Source organism: Tripterygium wilfordii, chromosome 10 (genome assembly GCF_013401445.1).
Source record: "Tripterygium wilfordii isolate XIE 37 chromosome 10, ASM1340144v1, whole genome shotgun sequence".
Classification (NCBI taxonomy): domain Eukaryota; kingdom Viridiplantae; phylum Streptophyta; class Magnoliopsida; order Celastrales; family Celastraceae; genus Tripterygium; species Tripterygium wilfordii.
The window spans coordinates 9,952,807-9,979,030 of NC_052241.1; the positions used below are offsets into that span (position 1 = coordinate 9,952,807).

Genomic DNA, 26,224 nt, shown 5'->3' on the forward strand with positions numbered 1-26,224 from the left:
TTAGAAACTGTTGAGATATAAACCCTACACAATAATAAGTTGCTCCATTGGTGGATGATACAGGTAGCTCAAAGAAATTATCAAAACTCTCCCAGTTTTGGTGAATTTTCAGCCACAACACAGAAAAAGTTATTTATGTTACATATGCCAAACATCCTTAAAACCCCCTTATTTTTTTTTTACATGGGGCAATGTTAACCACAAAACAGAACACAATCCAGTAAAAATTGCAAATTAGACTTGAATCCTGCAAAAATTGCAAATTAGACTTGCAACTCCGTTCATTGGGCTACCGAACAATGTGGGGCTTGGCTCAAAGGAAATGAAGAAAGAGACAATCTGCACAAGATCAAACAAATTCACTTCAATATTCCTGTATACATAAATTGTCTACATCTAAAAGAACCATGGGTGTACCACAATGTACAAAAAAGGAACAATTACAAAAACGTATACGACGGACAACTAAATGCATTCAAATAGTCATGCAGGCCAATATGATTTGTTTACCAAAATACAAAACTAGGCAGGGCAAAGCCGATTCCAATCTTTCAAATGCCCTAATGTTGCTCTCGATCTGTACCGCCAACAAATTGTCAAGGAATGTTCACAAACTGCATGTCCAATATCTCTGCCTCCCCGCAAAAACCTGGAGATTCAATTTCCTGCCTAGCTAAAGCACTCATAACCAAAGATACAACTATAGCACAAAGTGCAATGTCCCAAATCCTTCTTGCAGTGGAGAGATAGGCTCTGAGTTGATTCTTCCTTGCCTTTGAACAGAAAGCATCTGTTTACATCATCTTCCATTTTTTTTTTCTTTTTGAATGTACCAGGGAGGTTTCCCAAACAAAAAAGGCCCCTTGAATAGGATATATTGTTTCCAAAGCAAATAGACATTTGCTTAAGGTCCAGATTGTTTGTGTAGCTTTATTGAATGCCAAGGCAAATGGGCCAGGGCCAGGGCCAAGGCCAAGGAGAATGTATGGAAGAAAATTTTAGACAGTCATTGCTTCGTTTCAAGCACAGAGACCACCGATCTAGAATCCAGCAGCTATCATTTGTGTTTCTATTAGTAATTCCATTTTGAACTACTTGTAATCTCTTCAAAATATCAATAAAAAACTAGAAAAAGCCATTGAAATGCCACTTCTCCTTGCCCTAGATTGTTCGAAGTTCCTGTGTCAGTCAGTCATGTGACACTTTCCAAGAGAATCGCTCAACAAACCTTTCTCGCCTTTCATGCAAAAGAATGTTGCAATGCTTTTAACTTTAAAGAGACAGTCTTCGCAATTTTTGTAAAGTAGCCGATCATCCAATTTGCTGTTCAAATGGAAGCTGTAGACTATTTCACAGAAGGTGCATTAAGAAGGAAAAAAAAGGATTCCATAGAAGCTGGTACAGATTAACCACCTACTTCAAAGCATCTATACTGGAACCAATGCTCCAATTAACAACTCCATGACTCATACACAAGTGTCCTCCACAGTGGCTTGCTCATCCCAGCCACATACTTTCATTAGGTAGTTTTGGCCAAACAAGTTTAAAAAAAAAAGAATACCTACATAATTCATACCCCATACACAAATAAGTACCACCTGCCATATGGTGCACAGGGCATACATGTCCAAGAGGAAATGTCAACCAGCGTAAATTGGTAGCATAGGTATAAACAGGAACCAGCCCTCATGTTAATGTCATGAGTTCTCTCATCCTACCCACTTCATCCCACTCTAATGTAACAGCAAACATAAGTGCATCACAGCCCGTAAAGGCACAACTTAATAAACAGCCAATCATAAGTGCAGTTTTGGTGCATAACGTAACTAGAAGTAAATCTTCCTTTCTTGTTAACTTTTACAGAAGTTTTGACATTTCTTCAATCGCAATTCTTTCTATTTTAAAATTCCTATGAAGTTAAAGAAAGAATTTCACAGTGCGTAAACAGAGGGAACAAAAGTGATGGGATCCTTCATTATACAATAGCCGGTAATTCTAGAGAGACAATAAGAAACATTTAATTCAGTTACATATTAAAAGAACTACAAGGAGATGAAAATACATAAGGGAAAAGGGATGACAACTTCCTAAAGCATGAGGGAAAAAGGGGAAAAAAATCAAAGAATCACGCACATGCAAGCTAAGAAACAATAATTAGGCTGCATGAAAAGCTCACAAATAAGAATGCAAAAAATTACTAAATGGAAGTAAACCGAAAGATGCATATAATTAACACTAGTAAATGATCAGACATAAACATAAAAGAACAGATTAAAAGGCAACAAATATAAATACAGTAGTGAAAATAAAACTTACTCATCACCATTCTGTATTTTCTTGTTTGCTTTTTTCTTGTTCTTTCGCCGCTTTTTTGCATGACTTGGACCATCTCCTAGAGTCTGGGCTGAAAATGGAGGCACAATGGTTATTGGGAGAGGGTTGGGTTCAAAAGGTGGCTCTGGTTTTCGCTTCATAGTTTCATAGTGGGGCTGATTAGCCTCCAAACTTGCCCCAGGAATTACAAATGCTTCAACTTCTCTGTCTTGGGTAACCGGCATCCCATAATCAGGTCCTGTACTTCCTCCATGAAGCGTAGAGTTGTGATGAGTCTGGAAGTTCTTGCCTTTATGAAAGGCAGCATATAGTTTGTCTTTCGACTTTATGATTTCATACAGAATTGTTCCCGTCCTATTATCACCTGATTAGACAATTACTCAGCCACACCATAAGTACATGCATTGCATACATAAATCACAAATAAATGCTTATTAATGAGTTTACAAGAAGGATACCCAACAAAGAGAGAATAACGGCACGTGCTGCCAATTGCTCTGCTTCTTTCTTGTTTTTCCCAGTATTGCCAGTATAAGATACACCATTGAAAACCAGAGAAGAGACAAAAGAAGGAAGCGATCCATGTGGCTGAACAGTGTTGTAAGCAGGCATGTCCAAATTCATTTTGACAGCATATTCATTGAGGATGGATTTGCAAAACGTTGTATCCTGAATATACAGCCATGATACATGAAAAGCCAAACATAAATTTCACTAAAATGGCAAAGAACAGGTAAGAGTAAAAAGAATAATGAGTTACACTGATAAGCAAAACTATACGTATGATAAACAGTTTATCTAAGGATTAGCACCAATACAATCACTACCACTAACATCCAAACTTATATCAAAATTTCTGCAATTTAGAAATGCCTATATTGCAACCAGGATTGTACATGACAAAAATGAAAGATCTAAAGTGTTATTTGTGCTCTTGCTTCAAATATTTTTATACTGCAAAAGGAATGGAGATTTGAACTCTTGCCACTAGAGCGGGTGTTGAGAAGTTTGAGCACTTTAACTTTCAATATTTAACTCAAATTGCAATAAAAATAAAAATTCCAATGCAAAAAAAATCCCAATATCCATAATAAATGCCACTGCTTGATTATTAAGACAATGTTCAGCATCAAAGTTCATGCACTTGTGTATTTTATGCGGTTGCCTGAGAAAGGTCAACTGCCATAGATAACAAGAGCCACCAGTCACCGGAGTTTAGGGTTAAATGTTTATGTGGTTTGCCTAGAAAGAGAACAGGTAAGAAATTTAGAGATCATTCTGGAAAGATTTAAATACATGCATTCCGGTAAGGAAAGAGAAATTTAAATGCATCTAATGACTTTCCTTCTTAATTGAATAGAGCTTTTATGATTGCTGGAAAAAAAGGGGAAACAATAAGTTCATCCACATAAATATGAACAGAATCAAATGCTTAAAATCTTCCAAGTAAATCACTACAAGACAAACAACGAAAATGTTAACACTTCTCAATATCGAAATTCATGTTCGCTCAATAAAACAAACCTCACAAATTATAGGAGGGCCCTCAAACTTTATTTTTTCTGGTATAAATTCTAGGGCAAGCCTAGCAGCATCCTGTTCAGCCGCTTTTCGATGTGAAAAAGTATTTGAGGAAGAATATGTTGCTCCATCAACCAGCACAGTCGACCAAAATTTTGGTTCATGTTGTGATCCTAGATTAACAGTTTGATAGATTGGCAATGGAAGACATGCACGCTGGGTGTACTCTTGCAAACGATTCTTGTGCTTTATTTGTTGTGGATTACCTAAACCAGGAAGAAATTAATATTTCAAATGACAAAAGATGCTAGAAGCATGTCATAAAATGCACATGGATTCCTTTCCTAGTAGCCAAATAATAACCAAGTACCTAACATTCTACCAAAATCAACTCTAAGAACAATATTACCATTATATTTCATTTGTATGTTGCCTCAGTCTAACATTCGGAAAAATAATCCAAAGCACACAGTTTTACTAACCAAAGCACACAGTAATAACGATGATGATGAAACCTGATTCTATAAATTAGGCACAAGCAATGTCGGGGCAAAAACGACAGCTGAGTAGACAAAAACCATTGCACGCAAGAAGCTCCAAAAAGAACTCTCTTTTTCACTTTTTTATTGGGGGAAAATCAGAAGTGTAAATGGAGGGCTTACTGGCGGGAGATGAGGAATCCGGAGCAGCAACAGGAGCAAGAGAAAGAGCCAAAGCAGGAGCTTGATGTCCAGGTTCAGCAGTGAGAGCTGGAGCTTGATGTCCAGGTTCAGCTACAGGTTCAGGAGTGCGAGCTGGAGCTTGATGTCCAGGTTCAGATTGAACAGGGTCAGGAGTGCGAGCTGGAGCTTGATGTCCAGGTTCAGATTGAATAGGGTCAGGAGTGGGAGCTGGAGCTGGAGCTGGAGCAGGAAGCTCGGGCTGAGGCATATTTAAATTCAGATCCTCCACCATGAAGGGTACGGAAACCTGACTGGAATCCGCCATGAGCAAAGTCCTAGGTGTGCTCTTGTGGAATACTGCCCTAGCTGAGCTCCTTGACGCCGCAGCTGTTGCGGCTTGATTGGTAGGAAATGGAGATTCTAGCCGTGGGCCCATACCACTTCCTAGGTTGTTTTTCTTTTTTTTTTTGCCCTTTTTTTCAAAACTGTTTTTGTTTTTGAAAATTTGTTTTTGCATGTTTTAGAAATTATTCAGTAAAACTGAAAATCATTTTTGGTTTTCCAAAAATCAAAAAACCAAAACTAATATTTGGTGTTTTCTAAAATTTCTTATACTTTCCTCTTTCTCCATGCAAAATCCTCTATGAAATGAATTTTATTTTCATCATTATTTCCTAAAATTATTTTCAAAATCTAAACTTAAAATCAATTTTTAAAAAAAGAAAAACAAAAGCATTTCCAAACACACCCAAGTATTTGGGTACCTTTTATTTTGACTAAGAATATTATGGCTTCGGGTTTGTGCATTTAGAGGTGGCAAAAAATCGGTGTTTACTAAATATTATCTACATGGTCGACCTTAACCTGGATTGGATTTATGAGATAGTTAATTGATTAAACCTGAATTGATTTAAATTCAAACAAATAAACTGGACAATAATCTAATTCGGATTAGAGGTTAGACAAGTAAACCACACAAGATTTATGTGTTTATCTAGATATGGTTTTAACTAAACAAAAATTATGTTTGGACCCATATTTTAAATAGATAACTTATATCCAAACTTGATTTAACCTAGATCAGACAAATTATCATCCGGATCAGATAGAGTTTTGTCGCCCTCACATGTACATTGTGTCATTCAGGATAATTCCATGTAAATATTGTTCGTCCACAAATAAAAATAAAAATGATACAAACCCTGACACACTTGCAATTTCATTATCTACAACCATAATACTCTTCTGTTCCCAATAGCCGAAATAGTGAGATTTTTTGCAGAAGATAACCAACAATTTTATATAATAATTATTTTTTTTCTTTCAAATAAACTTCAATTACTTATTGAAATATTCAAAATACAATATATCTTAGGGAGGGACCTCATCCTCCATTATTTTATATTTTATGGAGGCAAAAAGGTGATGAAATGTATAATATGAAGCTTCGTTGATATTTTATTAAACACAAATTTGGCTTGGATTTGTCGCTATTTCAAATCCAAATCAACATCTAAGAGAGAGAGTCTCTCCTTCCAAATTTCCTGCGTAGCGGAGAATTAGGGTTTCACTTTTGCATCTGTTCCTCTACTAGTTGCCATCTCCGATTCTCCATTGCTCTTATGTTACTTAATTACGTACATACAATATGACTGGGCGTTCCTCGCCGCGTGATCGGAGCTCGCGTCAATCGTCGCCATCTAATAATCCGCACCATAGGTCAGAGATCTCTTATTTCTCTTTTGATCTTGGTATCGGTTTGTCTTTGCTGTATTTTGAATCCTTGATGCAGTATTGGGCGGGTGAATTGCGGAAATTTGACTGTTTTTTGTTGTTTTCTCCCTTGATTAACGATCATTGGGCATGGCTGAACTGAGTACTTGCTTTATTTTTACCCGTGGTTGCGTCTTTGTTTGATGAGGGCTAGATTTTTGGATTTGCTTGATGTAAAATTGGCTCAATTGTTAACTGGTAGATTCTGTTGTTGATATAATACTTCCTATCGATTAGAATTTCTGATTCCATGATGGTTCTGGACTCTTCAGTGTTGGAAATGTATTGTCTTTATTAGCTCGGAGAGAGATTTCACCCAGAACTAAGGATGCACCAAAAAAGTGCTGGGGAGAAGCTTCTAAAAAGAGTAGTAATTCATCTTCACTGCGTAAATCTGCTCCTATAGATCCAAATCGTGGACTTATCTCATGGTACTCACTCTTTTATGTAAAATTATTTAGATTTTGTTTTCATTAACAGTAAAAGTAGTGTGTAGTGGGACTTTCGAAAATGAGCATTACTGTTTTTTTATATTATGATGAGTAATCTTTCACTTTATTCCCCTGCTGCAGGATTGAGGCAGAGTCCCTGCGCCATTTGTCTGCGAAGTACTGTCCTTTGGTGCCTTCTCCTAAGTCCACCATTGCAGCTGCATTTAACCCAGATGGGAGAACGCTTGCTTCTACACAGTAAGTTGACACATCTGTATGTTTTCTTTATCATGCCTCAATTTGTAGTTGGAATTAACATTGTGTGTTGATACCTGCAGCGGTGACCACACTGTGAAGGTAATAGATTGCCAAACTGGAAATTGTTTAAAGGTTTTGAGTGGTCATCGAAGGACACCTTGGGTGGTAAGTTAGAACTCTGCTCATGTGCAACAAGTGCTGCAGTCTGCTTGCCTTTTTTTTTAATGCTGACCAATGACTTACGAATGGATAATATGTATAGAATATTATAAAATATCATTATTAGTACTTATGCTTTTATGGAGACATTGGAGAGAAATAAATTAAACAACTTAATATGTGTACTGGAAAATCCAGAAGGTTAAAAACAGGCACAAAAATTATTTACAAATATCTACGATTCTACATACATCTACACATACATATATACACACAAACACACACACACACACACACACACACACACATGCATATTCATTTTGCTTAAAAGCAAGGGTGAACTTGCCCTAATGGTAATTTTTTTTCACTATTTAGGATCATATATTCAAACCACACAAACAGCCTCTCCATGATGTGGGGTGTTTCACATTCTTCTTAAGAACAAATCTTGAACCTTGACATAGCGATAAAGTTGCTTATTTTTCACCTTGGCGTATCATGATTCATGAACCTTGCTGTAACTCCTCTAACTGGAGCTGGATGAAGGTGCTCTTGGGCTGTTCCTTAAGTTAAGGTGGGTCTGTTTAAAAAATAAAAACAGGCTGATCTAGGTGTTTTAAGGTCAGAACACTGGGGGTGTCCATTCTATTCAGCCCTTCTTATATATATTGAAGAACAGGATGGAAGTGAAGTGAAGTGAGTATAGCATAGATTTACACGATGACCTGGGAGGCTGGGACACAGGTGGAGAGCATTCGATAAAGCTCCCTAGGGTTCAAGACATTTTAGGCAGGCTTTGAAATTTAGTATTTAGTTAAGTAGGAAACTATGTTAGAGTCTGTGGTCCAGTTTAGGGTTGAAATGGGTTAATTATGGCATCTTCTGGATGGGAAGTGAGCATCCATTTTTTTATGCAAAATTTTTGGAATGGACAACTAATAGTTGGGTTCTCTGTGATAAGGTTTGATGAAGTTATACTGGATAGCACAAGGTGTGAGTTGAAAAATGGCAAGAAATGAGGTGCTGGATTTATTTACGATAACCTATGAACAGTAACCTTGGTGTAGGTTCTTGTACTGTGGTTCTATGTATGTTCTAAGTTTGCCCAGGCTGGTTTTCCTTTATGGGTTTTGCTTCATGGTTTGAATTTAATAAAATAAATAGCAACTGCATTTGAAGGTTGTGTGTTTGTGTTGGTAAGACTGGAAATGGGGAGAAAACTTTATAGGAGGAACATTAGGAGTGAATTCTCAAGGTATAAGAACTTTTAGCTTAACTTTGTTTGGTTTAAGATATGAATGAAGGGTAATTTCTAATCTGTCAGGTTGGAGGTTAAACAAGCGTTGGGATTGTTAAAATTTACCGGGATTTTTTTAAAAAAAATTTCAGGCATGTTTGCGAGAAATTGTTATATTACAAATTTACAACTGACCAGGTTTATGTTTGTTTATTTTATAAGTGTACGGGAAGGTTGTATTAGTGGGTAAAGAAAAGGGGAAAATAATTGTTTTGACCCCTTTTACCATAGCTCTTAGGTTGGCGTATATCTTCAGTTTGAGGGTGACTTATCCTGGACGAACACTTAACCTGCACAGTCAAAAAGGACAGTGGTAAAACATTAGAAGAGGAATGTTTCGCCTTTTGCTCCGAAACATGTTATTTGGCAAGCTGCACATCACTTGTTTTCATCTGTCCTATTTTTCCATTTACAGGTTAGGTTTCACCCCTTGCATCCAGAAATTCTTGTGAGTGGGAGCTTGGATTATGAAGTCCGCTTATGGAATGCAAACACATCAGAGTGTATCGGATCTCATGATTTCTGTAATTTCAACTCTGATTCATAGTTGGTTAATCCTTGCTGATTTCATGTTCTAGTTTAAAAAAAATAAAGGCACTTTGTTTTTTTACCCAATAAAGTCATTAAAGACAGGTTAATCGGAATTCTCCATGTTGAAATTAATACGGGGTTCTTCATAAATTTTGATTTTAACCGTCAGAACACAACATGTTTCTTTGAATATATAAAATGTTAGAAACAAAATAAGTGCAAAGGTGGGAGCTTGCTTGCCAGAAAAGGTTGAGATTAAAAATACTAATGCAAAATAGTCATCATCACTGGAAGGAAATATAAATTAGAGTCCTGTAAAAAAGGAGGGAATGCTAAGAGAGATTGAGATATAGATGTTAAAATTAATGTAGCAGATAGATGGATTCAGTTGTGATGATAGATAATTGTGAATTTTTTTTCAATCAAAAGATCTGATGAAGTTTTTGGTTTCATATGAAGTCTCGCTATGTATTTAAAGACAATTTAGATAGTGATTTGATATTGGTAAATTTGTCTTCCCTGTCAGACCGTCCTATTGCGTCCCTTGCTTTCCATCCTAAAGGGGAACTCCTTGCAGTTGCATCAGGTCACAAGGTGTTAAATCTTGTGTTCGAATTTCTTATATACATCTCTCATTTTTCTCTTATCTGGATATGTCTAAGCTTGCGAGTTGTGGTGCTGGTTATCTGATAACTTTAACTTTTAAAATCCTGTATCAGTTATACATGTGGTACTACAACGAAACAGATGAAGTGGCTTCCTCACCATCCGTTGTACTGAGGACAAAGCGTTCACTTCGGGCTGTACATTTCCATCCGAATGCTGCTCCATTTCTCTTGACTGCAGAGGTTAATTACGTGAAGCGCATTCAATTGATTTTTTATCTGAAACAATTTTATAGATTTCATTCTTGAACTGATATGCAGGTCAATGATCTTGACTCTTCAGATATCTCAATGACAAGAGCAACTTCTGCTGGTTATGTGAGATATCCTCCACCTGCTGTCTACGTAGCGAATGTCGATTCAAATGACCGTAATAGTTTGGGTGCTGAAAAATCGGCAACTTTACCTTCATTAATTGTGCGTTCCACTTCTGCTGAACATTCAAGAATAGATTTGCAGCAGGCTAATACACATGCTGGTTCAAGAAGCATGGAAGTGGAATCTTCTGCTTCATTAAGGAGACCAGCAGATTCAGGAGTAACAGAGCAGAATAATAGGGAAGCATCTCCAATGGAGACATTTCCTGCAATCCCTAGTGGCTTGTTTCCTGGGACTTCTGATGCTGCAGTAGATGCCATGGAGACTGATGAGGTGCAGCCTGTATGGGGAAGTGAGCAGAGCTCTGCTACTCTCGGTGACACTAATCATGCACCGACTGGACCAATCAGGCATATATCCAGCCGTCCAGAATTCGGTGAATCTGGGCAACTTCATCAGTTTTTACCCTTTAGAGACCCTACTTGTTGGGAGCTACCTTTTTTGCAAGGATTGTTAATGGGTCAAAGTCAAGCCAGTGTTCCCTCGAGTCTTCCCTTTAATGGTAGCAGTCGTGATGTGGAGGCTCCAGTGGCTTCTACAGCAATACCCAGCAGTCCCAGGCCATCTGGAAGATCTGACCGGCGGCATCGTATTTCACTTTCCCGCCCCTCTGTATCTGAATCTGGGGAAATTACTACCCCTGTTAACGCACAACATGATGGGACTAATAATCAACCCATTATTAGTAGAATCCAGTCTGAACTTGCCACATCCCTGGCTGCTGCAGCAGCGGCAGAGTTGCCTTGCACTGTAAAGCTAAGAGTATGGCAGCATTACGTAGAAGATTCTTGTGCCTTGTTAACAGTGGAGAAGTGCTGCTTAACCATTCCCCATGCTGTCCTTTGTAGGTAAGTATGATGTTACTGTCATGCTATAACTTATCACTTGCATCGAGAAATGTTGTCATGTGTCATGCACCTGATGCTCTGGTATAGCTTTGGAGCATATGCATTTTATGGCATCAACTTTTCATGAACATGTGATATAAGTAAAATGGGTTCTTATATTTTCTTGATCTTTGATCTAAGACACATACAGCTCTAGTTAGTCAGTTAGTCAAATCTTATTAACATGGCCTTCTATAACTGCATCCCAGTTTGTTTGTTGCCACGCATTTAATTGGCATCATGCAAATAATGTTGCAGTGAAATGGGTGCACACTTTTCGCCTTGTGGGAGATTTTTAGCTGCCTGTGTTGCTTGCATGCTTCCTCACGTGGAAACTGATCCTGGACTACAAACATTTTTTCATCAAGATTCTGGTGCTGCAACATCCCCAACCCGTCACCCAATCTCAGCACACCATGTCATGTACGAGCTTCGGATATATTCCCTAGAGGAAGCAACGTAATATTTCTTCCTATTTTCCTATGTGCTCAATTCCCTTTCACTTTTCAATCTAGCAAATAATTTGTTAACTGTGCAACAATATGTTTCTTTATACAGCTTTGGTTCAGTGCTTATTTCACGAGCAATCAGAGCTGCTCATTGTTTGACTTCAATCCAGGTCAGTTGCTCATGTGGGTGGATGGCTGTGTCAGTGTTAATTATTCTTGCTGACTTGTTCTGTTTTGTTCTCACCAGTCACCAAAATTGACATTTGTCTTAAATTTAAACTCGTATTTTGACGTCTGGTTTCTGTCACTTCTTTTGCGTGATAAATTCAAATCTTCTGGTCACTCCATCTGCAGATCATTTTTTTAATCTCTGGAAGGACGAAAAAAACTATGAACTTCAGATATATGGGGAGTCATATTCCTAAAAATACTTGGTTGCCCTTGTCCTCCTCTTGTCCCACCTTTTTCTTTGGTTGAAAATCGAGGATTTCCTTCTTTATAAGGAGGGTTCGTGCATAGGCCATTGGGGGTAACCATGTATCTGTTTTCAAGTTTTAATTGAGATGGACTTGTTTTAGAGGCTGGACTCAGGGAGATGACTTACCATTTCTCTTACTTGTTCGAAAATATTCTTGATCCAGTGTAGAATTTTTGCATACTGCATATAAGCCTGTCCCTCAGTTCTTATTCCCTCTCCCCCCACCCACCCAAAACTAACAATTGTTGTGTAAAAATGGTACAAATTTGTTGATTTGAACTTCATTTGAGAAAGTGAAAGGAAAAGGGACAAGTTATCTTACTGCAGGTTTTGAACATTGGCCTTTTCTATTTGACATGCAGTTCTCACCCACCTCTGAGCATATATTACTTGCCTATGGTCGACGTCATGGATCTCTTCTTAAAAGCATTGTGATTGATGGGGAAACGACGTCTCCTATATACACCGTTCTGGAGGTAAAAAAAATTCGTATAATGTCCAGTTTTCCACAGTTCATTCTGAATCATACTTGTGAAAGTTATGCTGGCTCCATTGGCCAAATTTTGATGATGAGGGGTAGTTGTTGGATTTGTTCTCTAGCTTTTTTATTAAATGGAGAATTCTGTTAGATTTTTTGTTAAGATATCTACCAATGAGAGAAAACATGAGTTTTGTGCAATATTTTGATTGTACTTGTACTATTTATGAGGAATAGAAAACTTTTACTAAATTTCTCTAGTCCTTGATGATGTATTCCTCTCCCATAAGGGTTTAGTATGGTTGAGCCTTGAGGTAACTGCTATGATGGATAAGGGAAAAGATCTATATTAATGGAATTTGTGAAGGGCAAAGCATCTGCTCGTAGACCTTGTTCATGATAAAAACGGAGGTATCAAAAAAAAGTTTTTTATCGAGATGGTTTTCTGATATGTTTAGTGGAGACTGTAAACTCCATCAATGAGGTTGTCATATTGAAGCTGAAAATTTTGGTGAAGGGTAGATGTGCTTGGATCAAGGGTAAAATAAAGATATAGCATATGACATCTGTTAAAGATGTATATGCTTTAGTTTCGCTCTTATCTATTTTATGGTAACGTGGCATTGTTTGTCTAAATTTGAGATCCATTGAGTTATTATCCGAAGTTATTTTTGGTTAAGGAGTTACTTGAACATTATTAAATTGGTTTGTTATATCACCAAGATTAATAGTTTTGTAGAGTATATTGTTGTTGATAGTTTTAGAGCTGTATCTCTATCCATTATTGAGTAGCATTAAGTTTGAGATAAGCAAGGTATCTGAAGAATAGGATTTCTTGTAGTTGAATACTTGAATTTGACATTCGTGTGTTTGTAAGTGTGCTTCGCAAATAATTGATTATTCTTCCTTTTCCATTCAGATTTACAGAGTTTCCGACATGGAACTTGTAAGGGTGCTTCCTAGTGCAGAAGATGAGGTGAATGTTGCTTGCTTTCATCCTTTTGCCGGAAGAGGCCTTGCATATGGAACCAAGGTGTGGATCTGATATTCTCTGTTTGTTTTTCCATTTCATCACTCTACATTCTTAAACTGAAACCAATCTCGATCTAAAACGCAGGAAGGAAAGTTGAGGCTCCTCCAATATGATGGAGCTCCTGGTGCAAATGGCACTGAACCAAGTTACTTTCCTGAGGAAAATGTGGCTGAGGTAGAACAGTCTGCGAGGTTGCTGTATTTTTCTTTATTTTATTTTTGGATGATATATCTATGTCAAACTTGTGAAAGTTTTGGTTCTTTAGTCGCAGTCATTGCCCTTAAGAAGAGAACTCTTAAACATAATCGAAAGCATAGCTTGTTGCACATACTCAAACCCTTGTGCCCTGACATAGCTGATAATTTATCGTTTTACTTTGCGAAGATTGAATTTGGAGACAATGTTTGCATTTTTATTCTTGTCTGGGTACAGCTGTATAAATTTTATTTTCGGAGCACATGAAATTCAATGACTTTATTGGAAAAAATTGGTAAGTCTCTTTCCAGTGAATTGATTTACTTTCGGGAAGAAAAAAACCGGGAAAAAAAGAGAGAAAGAAAGTAGGAATGGATGAATTTTTTTGCTAAGATTGTACTTTAAGTTAAGTTTTGTAGCCTTATGTCTCATAGGCAACAAGTTTAATGCAAGATTTGTTTCCATAATATATGAGACTTTTGTCTTGTTAAATTAGTAGGTTTATCGAAAGTAATGAAATGGTAGAACCTCAGTTTTGCCCTTGACTTTCCCACATAATGCTATATTAGAACATAACTATAAAAAAAATGATCATAATAATTTATTAATTTAGTGCTTTTTTCAGAAGTAGGATTAATTTACATCTCATTCTGATCAAATACTCACCCCTGCTTATTAAACACTCACCACCATTCTTCCCATTACTGGAGATGTTCCAGAATATGATAATTGGGAAAGTGTCACCTAAGATTTCTTCATTACAGTGCATGGAAGAGAAAGGGTGAAGCTTTGGCATAGCAAGGTCGATTTGCTGTAAGCTGGGGGACATGGGTCCAAATCCTGGTGCAGCCTAACAACGTTTTGGTGATAAGGTTGCGTAGATAAGAAGGAGCTTGTGCCTAATGGTAGCCAAGTCCATATATTTGCACAAGGTGCAAGATCCGATCTCCTTTTCCTTCCAAAAAATTAAGAATATAGTCATAACACGTTAAAAAAAGGCTGCCTATATCTTCCCTTCCCTCACCCCACCTCCACTATAGGAGCCTTATGTGTGGAAGTTGTTCACATTATATGAAAGGTAAAACCTCTTTACAGTCATGATTAGCTCCTTGCCATGGTCAGGGCAAATGAAGTAACTCTATATGGTAATTGTTTTGGATTCCTAGTTTGAAGGACCGATCACAGTCCTTGCGTCCCACTCGCACTAGGTAATTAGCAGGCCCAGAGGTCGCGGGGATGGCCCCAAGGAAATAAGCAAATGAGTAAGAATTTGCATCCGTGACTTTTGTAGTACCGGTTGCTTAGCTGTAATTGGTTTGTGTTGTCCTTGATTGAAGTATATTTTTTTTAGCTGAATTGGAATACTTGTGCGAGCCCACTTTTGAGACTTTGTAAACTCTGTTGAACATTTTTTCCGCTCTCAAGTGCATTAATGCTCGACTGCAGATCACAATTTGTAATTAATGTCCATCCCCACGTGATTACAGGTGCCAACGTATGCTTTAGAAGGCTAGATATCGGGGATTGCAATTAACTTGTTTGATCTGTACCAGCGCCCTACATGGTATGCATTTATAACCTCTTATGTCTTAAATGTTATTTTCTGTTAGTTTGATCATTTGATGATTTTCTTTTTTGCTATTTCCTGTTTCTTTTGTAGTTTCATGTTAGGCCTTTAATTAATTTCTACTGTCAATCTATTTGGTGTGGCTATGGGAAGATATTAAGTATTTATTCTTTTTCTACTGTCAATCTATTTGGTATGGCTATGGGAAGATATTGAATATTTATTCTTTCGACAGGGCATTGTTACTTGTATCTTGAAAAAAAAAATCTGAAATAGCCAACTTGGAAAAGAAGTCGATAGGACGCTGGAGTTCTCGCTTGTTTTTTTTTTCATCCACCAGGAAATCCTGATCTGTTCAAGCTCGTGTGCTAATGTACATTATTATGCACCAGAAGTGTACTAACATTGTGTTTTCTTGTCCATTTCCTTTTTCTCCTCCTTTCTTTTCTGATAATTTTCCTTCTCCTTTATTAGATTGTTGTTCTGTTGTCTCAAATTATTGTACTTCCTAGGAGGAGCCTCTGTAGCAGGTGGGGGGCGCTCAGAAGCCACATGTTAACAGACTATGAATACATGTAACTATGGAAAAGAAAATAGATGAATTTTATATTAAAAAAAAAACCTTAATTCTGGAACAGTACCAGCTTGTCCCAATCCCCCTCCCCTGTTTTGCTGTTATAATGCCTCATTAGGTTTGTGTTGGAGAGTTGAAAATCAAGGTTATATACTTGTATTTCTTTCTTGATGAAGCACAGAGGGGCAACTCAGACTGAGGAAACTTCTGTTACCTTTTGCTAGTTGGAGAATGAGAAGAAAATTGAGATTTTTAAAGTTCTTCTTTGGTTTGTTATAGATGTCTTGTATGTGTTCATGGCATTGCTCCCAACCCTTCCACCCACCGCAGGGATTTATGGTTTAGGGTTCTAATGAAATTGTGACCCAACTTGTGTTGTTCATGGATGTAGGTGCTTCCTCTGTTTAATCCTTGGATGTTTGGATCACCTTAAGTTTTTCTAGTACATTGATGAGTTGCATGATGTTGGTGTTCTCAACATAGAGAATCTTACTTGGGTTGCATGATGTTGATGTTGTCAACGAGGAATATTCATTTTCACCAAACTTATCTACTCCTATCATGGATACCATTGAGAAAAGTTTAGTATCACTGTTTGATGGACGGTTTGTAATTCCTTGTCTTCTTTGACTTAGTGAAAACGTATTTTAAAGTCCCCGTAAAGCCTTGGAAGTCTTGTGAAAGATCGAACTTTTTTTTTTAAGTATCGCAGAGAAATATGTTTGTGGTTGGAGTCAAACATTAGATATACATACATCTAACATAATTGACTGACAACCGAGTTATTTCTCGTTGTCCATTATCAGTGATAGATTGAACTCGGGGAAATGGAGACAAGCTTATAATGATAGTTAAATTTGGGTAAGGAAGTATGTTGATGTTCTCATTGAGGAGCCCAATTTACCCAAAAAGATTCAATCCTTGTCTTTTAATGAGGAGCCCAAATTTCTATGAAGGTGATAATACTGGGAGTATAAAAGGAAACAAAAAAAATTCAAAATGAGAGGGCTGGGTTTGTCTTTACAGAAAGTACATATCTGTCTGTGTAATAAAACAAAACAAAGCCGGTGTCCAAATCATTCCCTACAAAGCAAAGGCAAGGCATATTCTTTTCATCAAGAGAGCAACAAACAAAGGAGAAGAAAATATCCCATTTGACCAGTCAACGGGAACAATAAAAATCATAATATTTAAAAAAAAAAAAAAAACTTTTTGACAAATTTCTTCCCCTTTCTCTGACTCAGAAAGATAAACCCAAAAAAAAAGAAGCAATCAATCAGTATGTAAATTAAATGGTTAGAAGAAGGAAATTAACAATTGAATTGATGATCAGTAGTGATGAATTCAAGAAGAAGAAGAAGAAGAAGACTCAAACTTGTAGTGCTTATCAATGGCTACAGAGACATCCCAAGTACAACTGAGTCCTCTTGGTATTACAACAAGATCTCCTGCTCCAAACTCCACATATTCTGATTCAGACCCTTTTGGGTATGCCTTCACTTTCCCTTTCAACAAATAACATGTCTCTTCTGCATCAAATTTTAGTTGGTATTTCCCTGGAGAGCAACCCCATCTGCATATACATACATACATATATATCCCATAAAGAAAATTGAATTAGATACATAAACCCAGACGTACAAAAAACAATCAAGAGAGATAGAGGGAGGGGAGATATATATATATACTTAGGCCAGCACTTGATGTTCAACTCTGAAAGCCGTGCGTCTGAAGGGTTCCTTTCGACTGTGATTCTCAAGCTTTCAGCCATGAAAGAATAATAAAGCTAGAGAGAGAGAGATAGAGAGAGAGGAGCTAGGGTGAAGACTCAAGAGGGAACGTGGAAACAAAAAGAGGGTATAAGGTATCTCTAGCCATGTGTGGAGTCAATGGTCTTAGCTAGGTACAGTCAACACGGATCGATGTACCATTATTATGCATTGACTTGTCATATCATGTCATATCTTAATCACCCATATAAAATTTCTAACCATATACATGCCCTTTGATTCTCTCCCTAAATTGTAAATTCTTACCCTAAATTCTAAATTCTTTCGTATTTCGATTCACTTTGTTATTTAAGTTTGTCAAAACGACACAATCCAAATTTATTTTTTTGGCATTCGATATAAATCTAAACGCAAGTCATCAACTTCACACACATATAACTTTTTCATCCGACGACGAAATAAGTTATGTCAAAATTTAACGTATGCTCGCACGAATATTTCATTTGTCACACTCTCTTTAGGCACCTCGCATCTTTTATTTTTTCTCAGGCATCTCGATCTACAACTAATAACGTGAGATTTGAAAGAATCAACCCTTATCTTAATGGTTTATAGAGAATTTTCCCTCTTTAGAAGTTATGAGTTTGATTCTTACCGAACTAATACATAAATTTTCAATTGCTTATCTAACGTGGGTGATTTGAGAGTTATTGCTCAATATTAATATTGCACACCCTTTTTCTTCCCAATGTAATTACATGCATTTAACACAAACATACTCCTCTACCATACCGATTATCATATTCTTGTTTGGTTGACAAGTTGTAAATGGTTACATGAAACGTTGACCATTGTCTAATGTCACATCACAAAAATACATAATAATTCATCAATCATTGAATCTAACTCTTTTTTAGCTTATTTAGAATATTAGTGTACGAAGTAACGAGTGTTAATTCTTGATTGGCAAAGAAACTCACTAATAAAATAGTCTTGTGTTTTTTTCTTTGAAAACTACAACTATATTTGAATACTCCCAACTTTTTTTTATCCGAGAGATATATCATACAAGTTTATCTTTTGAATAATCGATATGAATTTAAACTCAGCTCATCAAGCTCACGCGTACAAAAAATTCTCGTATGACGACATAACAAATTGAGCCAAAGCTCAGGGCGTAGCCACAATAGTATTGCTCCAATGGATGTGTATATCTATAAATTTTAAATACAATTTGGGCACTTTCTTTTACCTTATTGTTATCATGCAATACGACGTCGTATATAGCACATGTTGTCTACACAGGTATAGGCTTTTAAAGCCCGTGAAAAACCCATTGGACTATAAAACGGGCCGTCGACTGGCGGTGTGATCTCTTAAGCCCACAGCAAAACAAACCATCTCGTTTCGTTTCTGTCCGCTCAAAATCTACCATTTCCAATTCGTCTCTCTCGCCGACTTCCAGTCCTTCCTACCTTACTGGATCTTGTTGTGCAATTCCATTCATGGCTACTCAAGGTCAGGTCATCACCTGCAAAGGTACGTCTCCCTGTCTATTCTCAATCTTCGTGTTTATATGGATATGATTTATGTGTTGGAAGAGAGAGTTTGTGTGCAAAGCCCTAATTAATGAATGTCGATCCACTTGGGTGCAAATGAAAATTTGAAGCTGCGGTTGCGTGGGAGCCGAACAAGCCACTGGTGATTGAGGACGTGCAGGTGGCTCCACCACAGGCTGGGGAGGTCCGCGTTAAGATTTTGTTTACTGCTCTTTGCCACACTGATGCTTACACTTGGAGTGGCAAGGTATACACTCATCCTTTTCTCCGTGAATACGGTAGATCTATATGTATAGAGTATAGTGTGATTCTCATGGTTTATGTTCTTCGCCCACTTAGTAATATGGAATTGACACTGTTGTCAATTGGTGTTCATCAACTGTTCCCTCCTTTGGTTATGTATGTGATGTCATGGACACACCCATCATGGTCTATGTAGCAGTTCTATTGAAATGGTGTCTCCAACATGATTTGTGGGGAAATTTTGAGGGTGGTGGAATATCATGGAAATAAACATTGCATCCTTATCAACATTTTTGGCATTAGATGTAGTCAGCTTGATTGATTCCCAGCATAAATTTTGGTTTCATTTATACTAAAAATATAATGTGCTTTTGTTTCTGTGAACTTTGTGGGGCTTATCCCACACTACTTTTTTAGGCTCTGTGAATTCTCCTATCTGCTCAATTCACCTCTTGTTTTCCAAATTGAAGTCATTTATATTGAGAAGATGCCCTACAATGAGGGTTAAACCAAGATTACGCAGCAGACATGCTGCTTATAATCTATGTTAGTTTCGTACCTATTACTCATGGAAACTAGTCCTTTTGGAAAACAAGGAGGATAAGATGACTCGGGGGGGGGTTGCATTTTCACTGGTTGAGTATGGTATCAAATTGATGCATCGTAACTGCGTCAAGCCTAGGGGGAGTCAATGGACCGACACGGGCCCACACAAGCGCAGGCTCTCAAGGCCCAACCACAAACCCAAGCCTAACTAAGCACTGGAAAACCGGCTTACCAATGTTAGGTTTGCCCAAGCTTATAAGCTGGACCCTGGAGTCATCCACAATCGATGTGGGATTCTTCTTCCCGCATCAATCCCTCCCACTTAGAACAAGCGCGTCCACGCGCACAACCCAGCATGACCACAGGCACCGTGCCATGGTCACACAGACCCTCACGTGAATCGGGCTCCGATACCACTTTGATGCAGCATAACTGCGTCAAGCCCAAGGGGAGTCAATGGACCGACATGGGCCCACACAAGCGCGGGCTCTCAAGGCCCAACCACAAACCCAAGCCTAACTAAGCACGGGAAAACCGGCTTACCAATGTTAGGTTTGCCCAAGCTTATAAGCTGGACCCTGGAGTAATCCACAACCGATGTGGGATTCTTCCGGCATCACAAATGATGCCATTTGGAATGGATTCGGTGCTTTGTTTGAGTGTTATTGGAGTGAGCATCTTTTTGAGGTTTCATAATATTGTCTCATTCAAGTTTTTCTGTTCAATAGTTGTTCCTGGCTGATATAAGGACAACTTTATGGTCTTGCAGGACCCGGAGGGCCTCTTCCCGTGCATTCTTGGCCATGAGGCTGCTGGGTGGGTGTAGATTTTATACTGGATATTTGTATCTCAGATATTGCCGTGGTTTTTGGTGTTCTTCTCTCTTTGATTCTGAGATGGAAGATTTGATTGAATATTTCGGTGCAGCATTGTGGAGAGTGTTGGCGAAGGTGTAACTGAGGTTCAGCCCGGTGATCATGTCATCCCGTGTTACCAGGCAGAGTGCCGAGAATGCAAGTTTTGCAAATCGGGGAAGACAAATCTTTGTGGAAAAGTTCGAGCAGCAACTGGAGTTGGTGTTATGATGAATGATCGAAAGAGCCGTTTCTCCGTAAATGGAAAGCCAATTTATCATTTCATGGGAACCTCAACTTTTAGCCAGTATACAGTTGTACATGATGTTAGTGTTGCAAAGATTGATCCTCAAGCTCCTTTAGACAAAGTATGCCTTCTGGGTTGCGGTGTTCCTACTGGTAAGACCTTGCTTCACATTAGTGCATTATGGTTCTTTGGAATCTCTCTCTCTCTTGCTCTCTATTCCCTGTTTCTGGGGATATGTGTAATCTTTAAGCCATCTCTCATCTAGTAACCCTGATGTTATGTGATAAAGATCTTCATCTATCTCTTAGGTCTTGGAGCGGTATGGAACACAGCGAAAGTAGAATCAGGCTCTATTGTTGCTGTTTTTGGCCTTGGTACTGTTGGCCTTGCTGTAAGTTTTGAATATTTATGTTTGATTCCTATTTCTGAGGCTTTATAATCAGACCTAGTAATGAACCTGTTTTGGCTGCCTAACCTCTTTGTTTAATTAATTATAATTTGATAGGTGGCTGAGGGTGCAAAGGCTGCTGGTGCTTCGAGAATTATTGGCATTGATATTGACAGTAAAAAGTTTGATACAGGTGCATCTTTATTATCTTGTTTCCCTTTTCTCTTGCATGTGTTATGTGGTGTTGCAGTTCGTGCTTTTGCTTCCCCCCCTCCTTTCTGGGTATTCTTGTAATTTCTTGCCCTGGTAATGAGGTTGTTTTTTGACTATTTGTTCTCTGTCCTTCAATTGAGTAAATGCATTCTAGTGCGTATGCTAGATGATGACACCATGCTTAGTATTTGGAAGTGCTTTGCACATCCTGTGTTTGTCATAGTTACTGCCATAAATTTAAGACCATTCATTAAACTGGCTTGACTAAAAGTTATTGTGTTAAAGAAAAAAATTTATATATCTCTGTAATTTTTTGGCTCTCAATGATAACTTGTTTTTACTGTCCTCCAACTCTCGGTCAATCTCACTTAAGATTCATTCCACATTTCCACCTCTTTTGTATGGGTTATCCTAGATTCATTATCAAGTTCCCTACCATGAGATATCAAGTTTCCTCTTCTTTTTTTTCCTCACTTGAGTTTCCTTGGTGAAGCTAGCTAAACACCCTATGAGGTGTATCTGGAAACTTTCTGTTTAGACATTTTTTTTTTTGAAATCTATGTATATTTTTGTATTCCAGTTCTTAAATTCCTATGGTTAAAGGGTGCTGAAAATTCTAGCAGGAAACACCTTGCAACCACTTGGGCTTGTGGATGGTAGAAATAAGGGTCTAGTACAGCGTACTAAAAAATACAGGGTAAAAATATTTGTTGTTGTGCTTATATTGGCTCATTAGTATATAATAAAAATGATTGTTGTCAACTTGCAGCAAAGAATTTTGGAGTTACTGAATTTGTGAATCCAAAGGACCATGACAAGCCAATCCAACAGGTTATTGTTGATCTTACGGATGGTGGTGTTGACTATAGTTTTGAGTGTATTGGAAATGTCTCTGTGATGAGGGCTGCTTTGGAGTGTTGCCACAAGGTGAGAGGTGCCTTTTTTTTTGTGTGGAATTGGCAGTAGAAACAGTACTGATGTGGTTTATATACTTCAGGGCTGGGGAACCTCGGTTATTGTGGGTGTTGCTGCATCAGGTCAGGAGATATCCACTCGTCCCTTCCAGTTGGTGACTGGCCGTGTTTGGAAAGGAACAGCTTTTGGTGGTTTCAAGAGCCGTTCACAAGTTCCTTGGCTGGTAGATAAGTACATGAAGAAGGTAAAATATCATCAGCACATCATCAACATGTGTTTAATTACAGTTCCTTGGCAATTCCAATAGGTCTCATAACAAACTCTTCTGTGATTCCAGGAAATTAAGGTTGATGAGTACATAACCCACAACCTGACTCTCTTGGATATCAACAAGGCATTTGATTTGATGCACGAAGGGGGTTGCCTCAGGTGTGTGCTTAAGACACAAGACTAGACCGGATGATCTACAGGGCTCTGCATATGTTTCTTTCAAGCCAAACTTATTAATTTGTTTTGTCTTGTCCTTAAAATGGAAAGAGAGATCCTGATGCATTGTCTATATATGAGGAAATGGGCTGTGTGATCAAAACTCCTTTTGAAAAGTCTCTTATGTCTGATTTTGAAGTCCTCTTATTGTGAGTTGTGCAACCAACGTGTGAATACAATAATACCTTTTGCATATTAACTCGTTTTGAGTAATGTGTTGTGCCTCTATGTAATCTCTGGTTGGATGTGATATGAATGTCAAGGAATAAGGTGGTTCGTGAGCGATCTCCAGTGAATATTCATCAGATTCAGAACCACCCGACAAGGTTATACTGTGAGCATCATCTTCATCTTCAGGCATGGAATAATTACTCTAGCAGGACTCAATTCTGAAATATTGGAGTCCCTTTCCTCCATAAGGTAAATTCGGACGTAGGCAGTAAGGAAAGATTACTCTGTTATTGCTGCAATAGGTAGAGATGAGGAAGGTGGTGTGGTGTTTGCTTGTTCGGAGCTATTCAATTAAATTTAACCAGTGTTTTAAAGAACTGGTTATACTGGCCGGACGAATTGGTTGAACCAGAAACCAAGGGTTCACCGATCCGATTCAATTAAATACCATTAATGTACCAGGTTGGTCAAATACTGGTTCATTCAGTAGTATACCGGTCGACATACTGATTGACCGGTATAATTACCTCAAATTAGAATTATTTATGTTAAATTATTATTAATTGTGTCAATAAGTAGTTAACTCTAATTATTTAAATTATTAATTGTTAATGTACCATAGTATTCGTATCACTTCTTATTAATTATATTGATTTATTAATTATTATTAACAACTTAAGTAGTTACTATATAAAACACTAAAAATAATGATGTAACAAATATTAAAAAAACTAAAAGTAAATTAATTAAACCGATGAATCGGTCAAACCGGTTGAACCATTTGTTGGTGGTCTCACTGTATGATTCAAAATCCGGCAGCAACTCCAATGACAAATACAATATCAAGCATTCCAAAATCATTCTCTCTCTTCTCCTCTCTCCTACGTGGCATAATTTAATTGGATGTGTGGGTCTCACAATATACGCTATTCATCAACACTTCATACTTTCTAACACTTCAGACTCATTTTCTCTATCATCTCTCTATTACTTTTCATCACCTCTATCTTCTTTTTTAACACTTGAAAAATAGGTTTCAAGTGTCCCATTAGATATGCTCTAAGACATTTAATTTAACCTACTGTTGGAGTGGGTTGGTTGTTATGGACTCTTCAAAGTTCCAACAAATTTGGGGGAGTTCGTTTTTTGACTATATATATATATATATATATATATATATATTAGTTGAGAGAGAGAGAGTAGTGTATTCCAGTGATTCTTCTAAAGAATCCCAACTTAATTCATATTTCTTACTGAGGAGATTCCTGGCCAATCAAGGATTATCCGGACCCTATCAGATTCTTTTCCCTTACAAGTATACCTTCACCCTCCTCTGTTTTATATTCCTCTGCAACACAAAAACAGAGCACTCGCTCTCTCTCTCTGAAATGGCGTCGTTATCGTGTTCCGCCTCCGATCTTGTAACCCTTCTAGGTGGCGTCCCTAATGCTACGGATGCTGCTGATTACATCTGCGGCCGATTCGAAGCCATTTCGAACAAATTTATTGAGACGGGTTATGCCGTGGACAACACGTACCTGCTCTTCTCAGCGTACCTTGTCTTTGCAATGCAGCTTGGATTCGCCATGCTTTGCGCAGGCTCTGTTCGAGCGAAGAACACAATGAACATCATGCTCACCAACGTCATTGACGCGGCAGCCGGTGGTCTTTTCTACTACATTTTCGGATTCGCCATTGCTTTTGGGACACCGTCGAATGGGTTCATCGGGAAACACTTTTTTGGTTTGACTGAATTCCCTACAGAGTCTTTTGAATACAGTTTTTTCTTGTTTCAATGGGCTTTTGCGATTGCGGCTGCTGGGATCACCAGTGGTTCAATTGCAGAGCGGACTCAATTTATTGCATATTTGATTTATTCATCTTTCTTGACTGGTTTGGTTTATCCAATTGTGTCTCATTGGTTCTGGTCTACTGATGGGTGGGCTAGCCCTGCTAGATCAGAGAATCTATTGTTTGGTTCTGGGGTTATTGATTTTGCTGGTTCTGGTGTTGTTCACTTAGTTGGTGCCATTGCTGGGCTATGGGGTGCATACATTGAAGGGCCTCGAATAGGCCGGTTTGATCACGCAGGCCAATCCGTCGCTCTGCGTGGACATAGTGGTACATTGGTTGTTCTTGGTACTTTCTTATTGTGGTTTGGTTGGTACGGATTCAATCCTGGTTCATTTGTCACTATTTTGAAGGCTTATGGTGAAAGTGGTTCCTTTTACGGGCAATGGAGTGCAGTCGGTCGAACGGCGGTGACCACCACATTGGCCGGATGCACTGCTGCATTGACAACTCTGTTTGGGAAGAGGTTGCTGTCCGGACATTGGAATGTGACTGATGTTTGCAATGGTTTACTTGGTGGGTTTGCAGCTATCACAGGTGGGTGTTCTGTTGTTGATCCCTGGGCAGCTGTTCTATGTGGGTTTGTGGCCTCTTGGGTTCTCATTGGCTGCAACAAACTGGCCGAGAAGCTGCATTACGACGATCCGCTGGAGGCGGCGCAGCTTCATGGTGGTTGTGGCTCATGGGGGATTATATTCACAGCACTGTTTGCAAAGAAAGAGTATGTGAATGAGGTGTATCCAGGGTTACCTGGAAGGCCATATGGATTGGTAATGGGAGGAGGAGCAAGGTTATTAGCAGCTCATGCTGTCCAGATTTTGGTAGTTGTGGGATGGGTGAGTGTGACAATGGGGACATTGTTTTTCATTCTGCATAAGCTGAAACTTCTGAGGATCACAGCAGAAGAGGAGATGGCAGGGATGGACTTGACTAGTCATGGTGGTATTGCTTATGTTTATACAGATGAATATCAAGATGATGCAGCTAAGAGGGGAATTTGTTGAGGAAAGTGAAAGCTTGGCTGCATTTGGGTTTTGGGGTTTAGGGTTTACTAGGAGCATTATTTACATTCAAATTAGTTTCTACAGTTGGTTCTGTTTCTAAGTAATGAGATAAGCATGAGTTAATAAGTCCACTCAGTACTATACTTCTGGAAAATGTATAAAACCTTGAACTGGTTGCTCTTCTACAAACTCTATGATTCGTACTGGAAACTATATATCTATGTGGAAGCTGCAGTGACAGAACAAGTAAATAACTCATATCATAAATTATTCAGTTTTATTGTAGATCAACTCCTACATGTTCATACTCATTTACTTCCTTTCTTAAAGCACAAGCACAAAGCAGA

The 26,224-nt window shown here is 38.2% G+C and overlaps 5 protein-coding genes across 8 annotated transcripts; 3 read left to right on the forward strand and 2 right to left on the reverse strand.

Moving 5' to 3' along the window:
• Positions 1–8: 8 nt before the first annotated feature.
• On the reverse strand, positions 9–4,967 carry LOC120007911 (double-stranded RNA-binding protein 4-like). 2 transcript variants are annotated; one of them, XR_005470263.1, is made up of 6 exons: positions 4,518–4,967; positions 3,859–4,121; positions 2,793–3,003; positions 2,317–2,698; positions 511–639; positions 9–339 (listed from the first exon to the last, which is right to left on the reverse strand). XR_005470263.1 is itself a non-coding variant. In XM_038858395.1 (5 exons), the coding sequence occupies exons 1-5, from the start codon at positions 4,951–4,953 to the stop codon at positions 282–284; spliced, it is 1,350 nt and encodes a 449-aa protein (XP_038714323.1). In that variant the 5' UTR covers positions 4,954–4,967; the 3' UTR covers positions 9–281. The 2 variants fall into 2 exon arrangements, 1 of the variants encoding a protein (XP_038714323.1); XM_038858395.1 differs by lacking the exon at positions 511–639.
• Positions 4,968–5,979: 1,012 nt separating this feature from the next.
• LOC120007553 lies at positions 5,980–15,733 on the forward strand. Of its 3 annotated transcripts, XM_038857855.1 has the most exons (16): positions 5,980–6,236; positions 6,563–6,721; positions 6,863–6,979; positions 7,060–7,144; positions 8,851–8,959; positions 9,493–9,560; positions 9,686–9,814; positions 9,893–10,857; positions 11,155–11,355; positions 11,455–11,515; positions 12,186–12,299; positions 13,221–13,334; positions 13,419–13,508; positions 13,600–13,692; positions 15,017–15,093; positions 15,332–15,733. In XM_038857855.1, exons 1-14 carry the CDS (start codon positions 6,166–6,168, stop codon positions 13,687–13,689), a joined length of 2,373 nt encoding a protein of 790 aa, XP_038713783.1. In that variant the 5' UTR covers positions 5,980–6,165; the 3' UTR covers positions 13,690–13,692; positions 15,017–15,093; positions 15,332–15,733. The 3 variants fall into 3 exon arrangements, with proteins under 3 accessions (XP_038713783.1, XP_038713784.1, XP_038713785.1); XM_038857856.1 differs by lacking the exon at positions 13,600–13,692 and having other exon boundaries at positions 5,981–6,236; positions 13,419–13,525; XM_038857857.1 differs by lacking the exon at positions 13,600–13,692 and having other exon boundaries at positions 5,982–6,236.
• A 1,233-nt stretch (positions 15,734–16,966) lies between these two features.
• On the reverse strand, positions 16,967–17,534 carry LOC120007944. The gene is made up of 2 exons (XM_038858437.1): positions 17,359–17,534; positions 16,967–17,243 (listed from the first exon to the last, which is right to left on the reverse strand). The coding sequence occupies exons 1-2, from the start codon at positions 17,439–17,441 to the stop codon at positions 17,015–17,017; spliced, it is 312 nt and encodes a 103-aa protein (XP_038714365.1). The 5' UTR covers positions 17,442–17,534; the 3' UTR covers positions 16,967–17,014.
• Positions 17,535–18,780: 1,246 nt separating this feature from the next.
• Positions 18,781–23,084, forward strand: LOC120006873 (alcohol dehydrogenase class-3). Its single transcript, XM_038856990.1, has 9 exons — positions 18,781–18,939; positions 19,070–19,206; positions 20,518–20,564; positions 20,676–21,001; positions 21,158–21,240; positions 21,355–21,430; positions 22,220–22,377; positions 22,448–22,609; positions 22,703–23,084. The coding sequence occupies exons 1-9, from the start codon at positions 18,906–18,908 to the stop codon at positions 22,817–22,819; spliced, it is 1,140 nt and encodes a 379-aa protein (XP_038712918.1). The 5' UTR covers positions 18,781–18,905; the 3' UTR covers positions 22,820–23,084.
• Positions 23,085–24,384: 1,300 nt separating this feature from the next.
• Positions 24,385–26,168, forward strand: LOC120007420 (ammonium transporter 1 member 4-like). The gene has a single exon (XM_038857623.1). The coding sequence runs from the start codon at positions 24,411–24,413 to the stop codon at positions 25,875–25,877; it is 1,467 nt and encodes a 488-aa protein (XP_038713551.1). The 5' UTR covers positions 24,385–24,410; the 3' UTR covers positions 25,878–26,168.
• The last annotated feature ends 56 nt before the right edge of the window (positions 26,169–26,224 follow it).

Bases quoted from the DNA above. Each gene is read 5' to 3' on its own strand.
- LOC120006873 (XM_038856990.1), top strand. From the start codon at position 18,906: ATGGCTACTCAAGGTCAGGTCATCACCTGCAAAG. The intron at 18,940-19,069 runs GTACGTCTCCCT...GAAAATTTGAAG, and splicing joins TCAGGTCATCACCTGCAAAG to CTGCGGTTGCGTGGGAGCCG. The intron at 21,002-21,157 runs GTAAGACCTTGC...TCTATCTCTTAG, and splicing joins GGGTTGCGGTGTTCCTACTG to GTCTTGGAGCGGTATGGAAC.
- LOC120007911 (XM_038858395.1), bottom strand. From the start codon at position 4,953: ATGGGCCCACGGCTAGAATCTCCATTTCCTACCAATCAAGCCGCAACA. The intron at 4,122-4,517 runs GTAAGCCCTCCA...TTCCTGGTTTAG, and splicing joins GGATTCCTCATCTCCCGCCA to GTAATCCACAACAAATAAAG. The intron at 340-2,316 runs GTAAGTTTTATT...GATCTTGTGCAG, and splicing joins AAAATACAGAATGGTGATGA to ATTGTCTCTTTCTTCATTTC.
- LOC120007553 (XM_038857855.1), top strand. From the start codon at position 6,166: ATGACTGGGCGTTCCTCGCCGCGTGATCGGAGCTCGCGTCAATCGTCG. The intron at 9,561-9,685 runs GTGTTAAATCTT...ATCCTGTATCAG, and splicing joins CAGTTGCATCAGGTCACAAG to TTATACATGTGGTACTACAA. The intron at 11,356-11,454 runs GTAATATTTCTT...TTCTTTATACAG, and splicing joins TATTCCCTAGAGGAAGCAAC to CTTTGGTTCAGTGCTTATTT.
- LOC120007944 (XM_038858437.1), bottom strand. From the start codon at position 17,441: ATGGCTGAAAGCTTGAGAATCACAGTCGAAAGGAACCCTTCAGACGCA. The intron at 17,244-17,358 runs GTATATATATAT...ATGTATATGCAG, and splicing joins AACATCAAGTGCTGGCCTAA to ATGGGGTTGCTCTCCAGGGA.
- LOC120007420 (XM_038857623.1), top strand. From the start codon at position 24,411: ATGGCGTCGTTATCGTGTTCCGCCTCCGATCTTGTAACCCTTCTAGGT.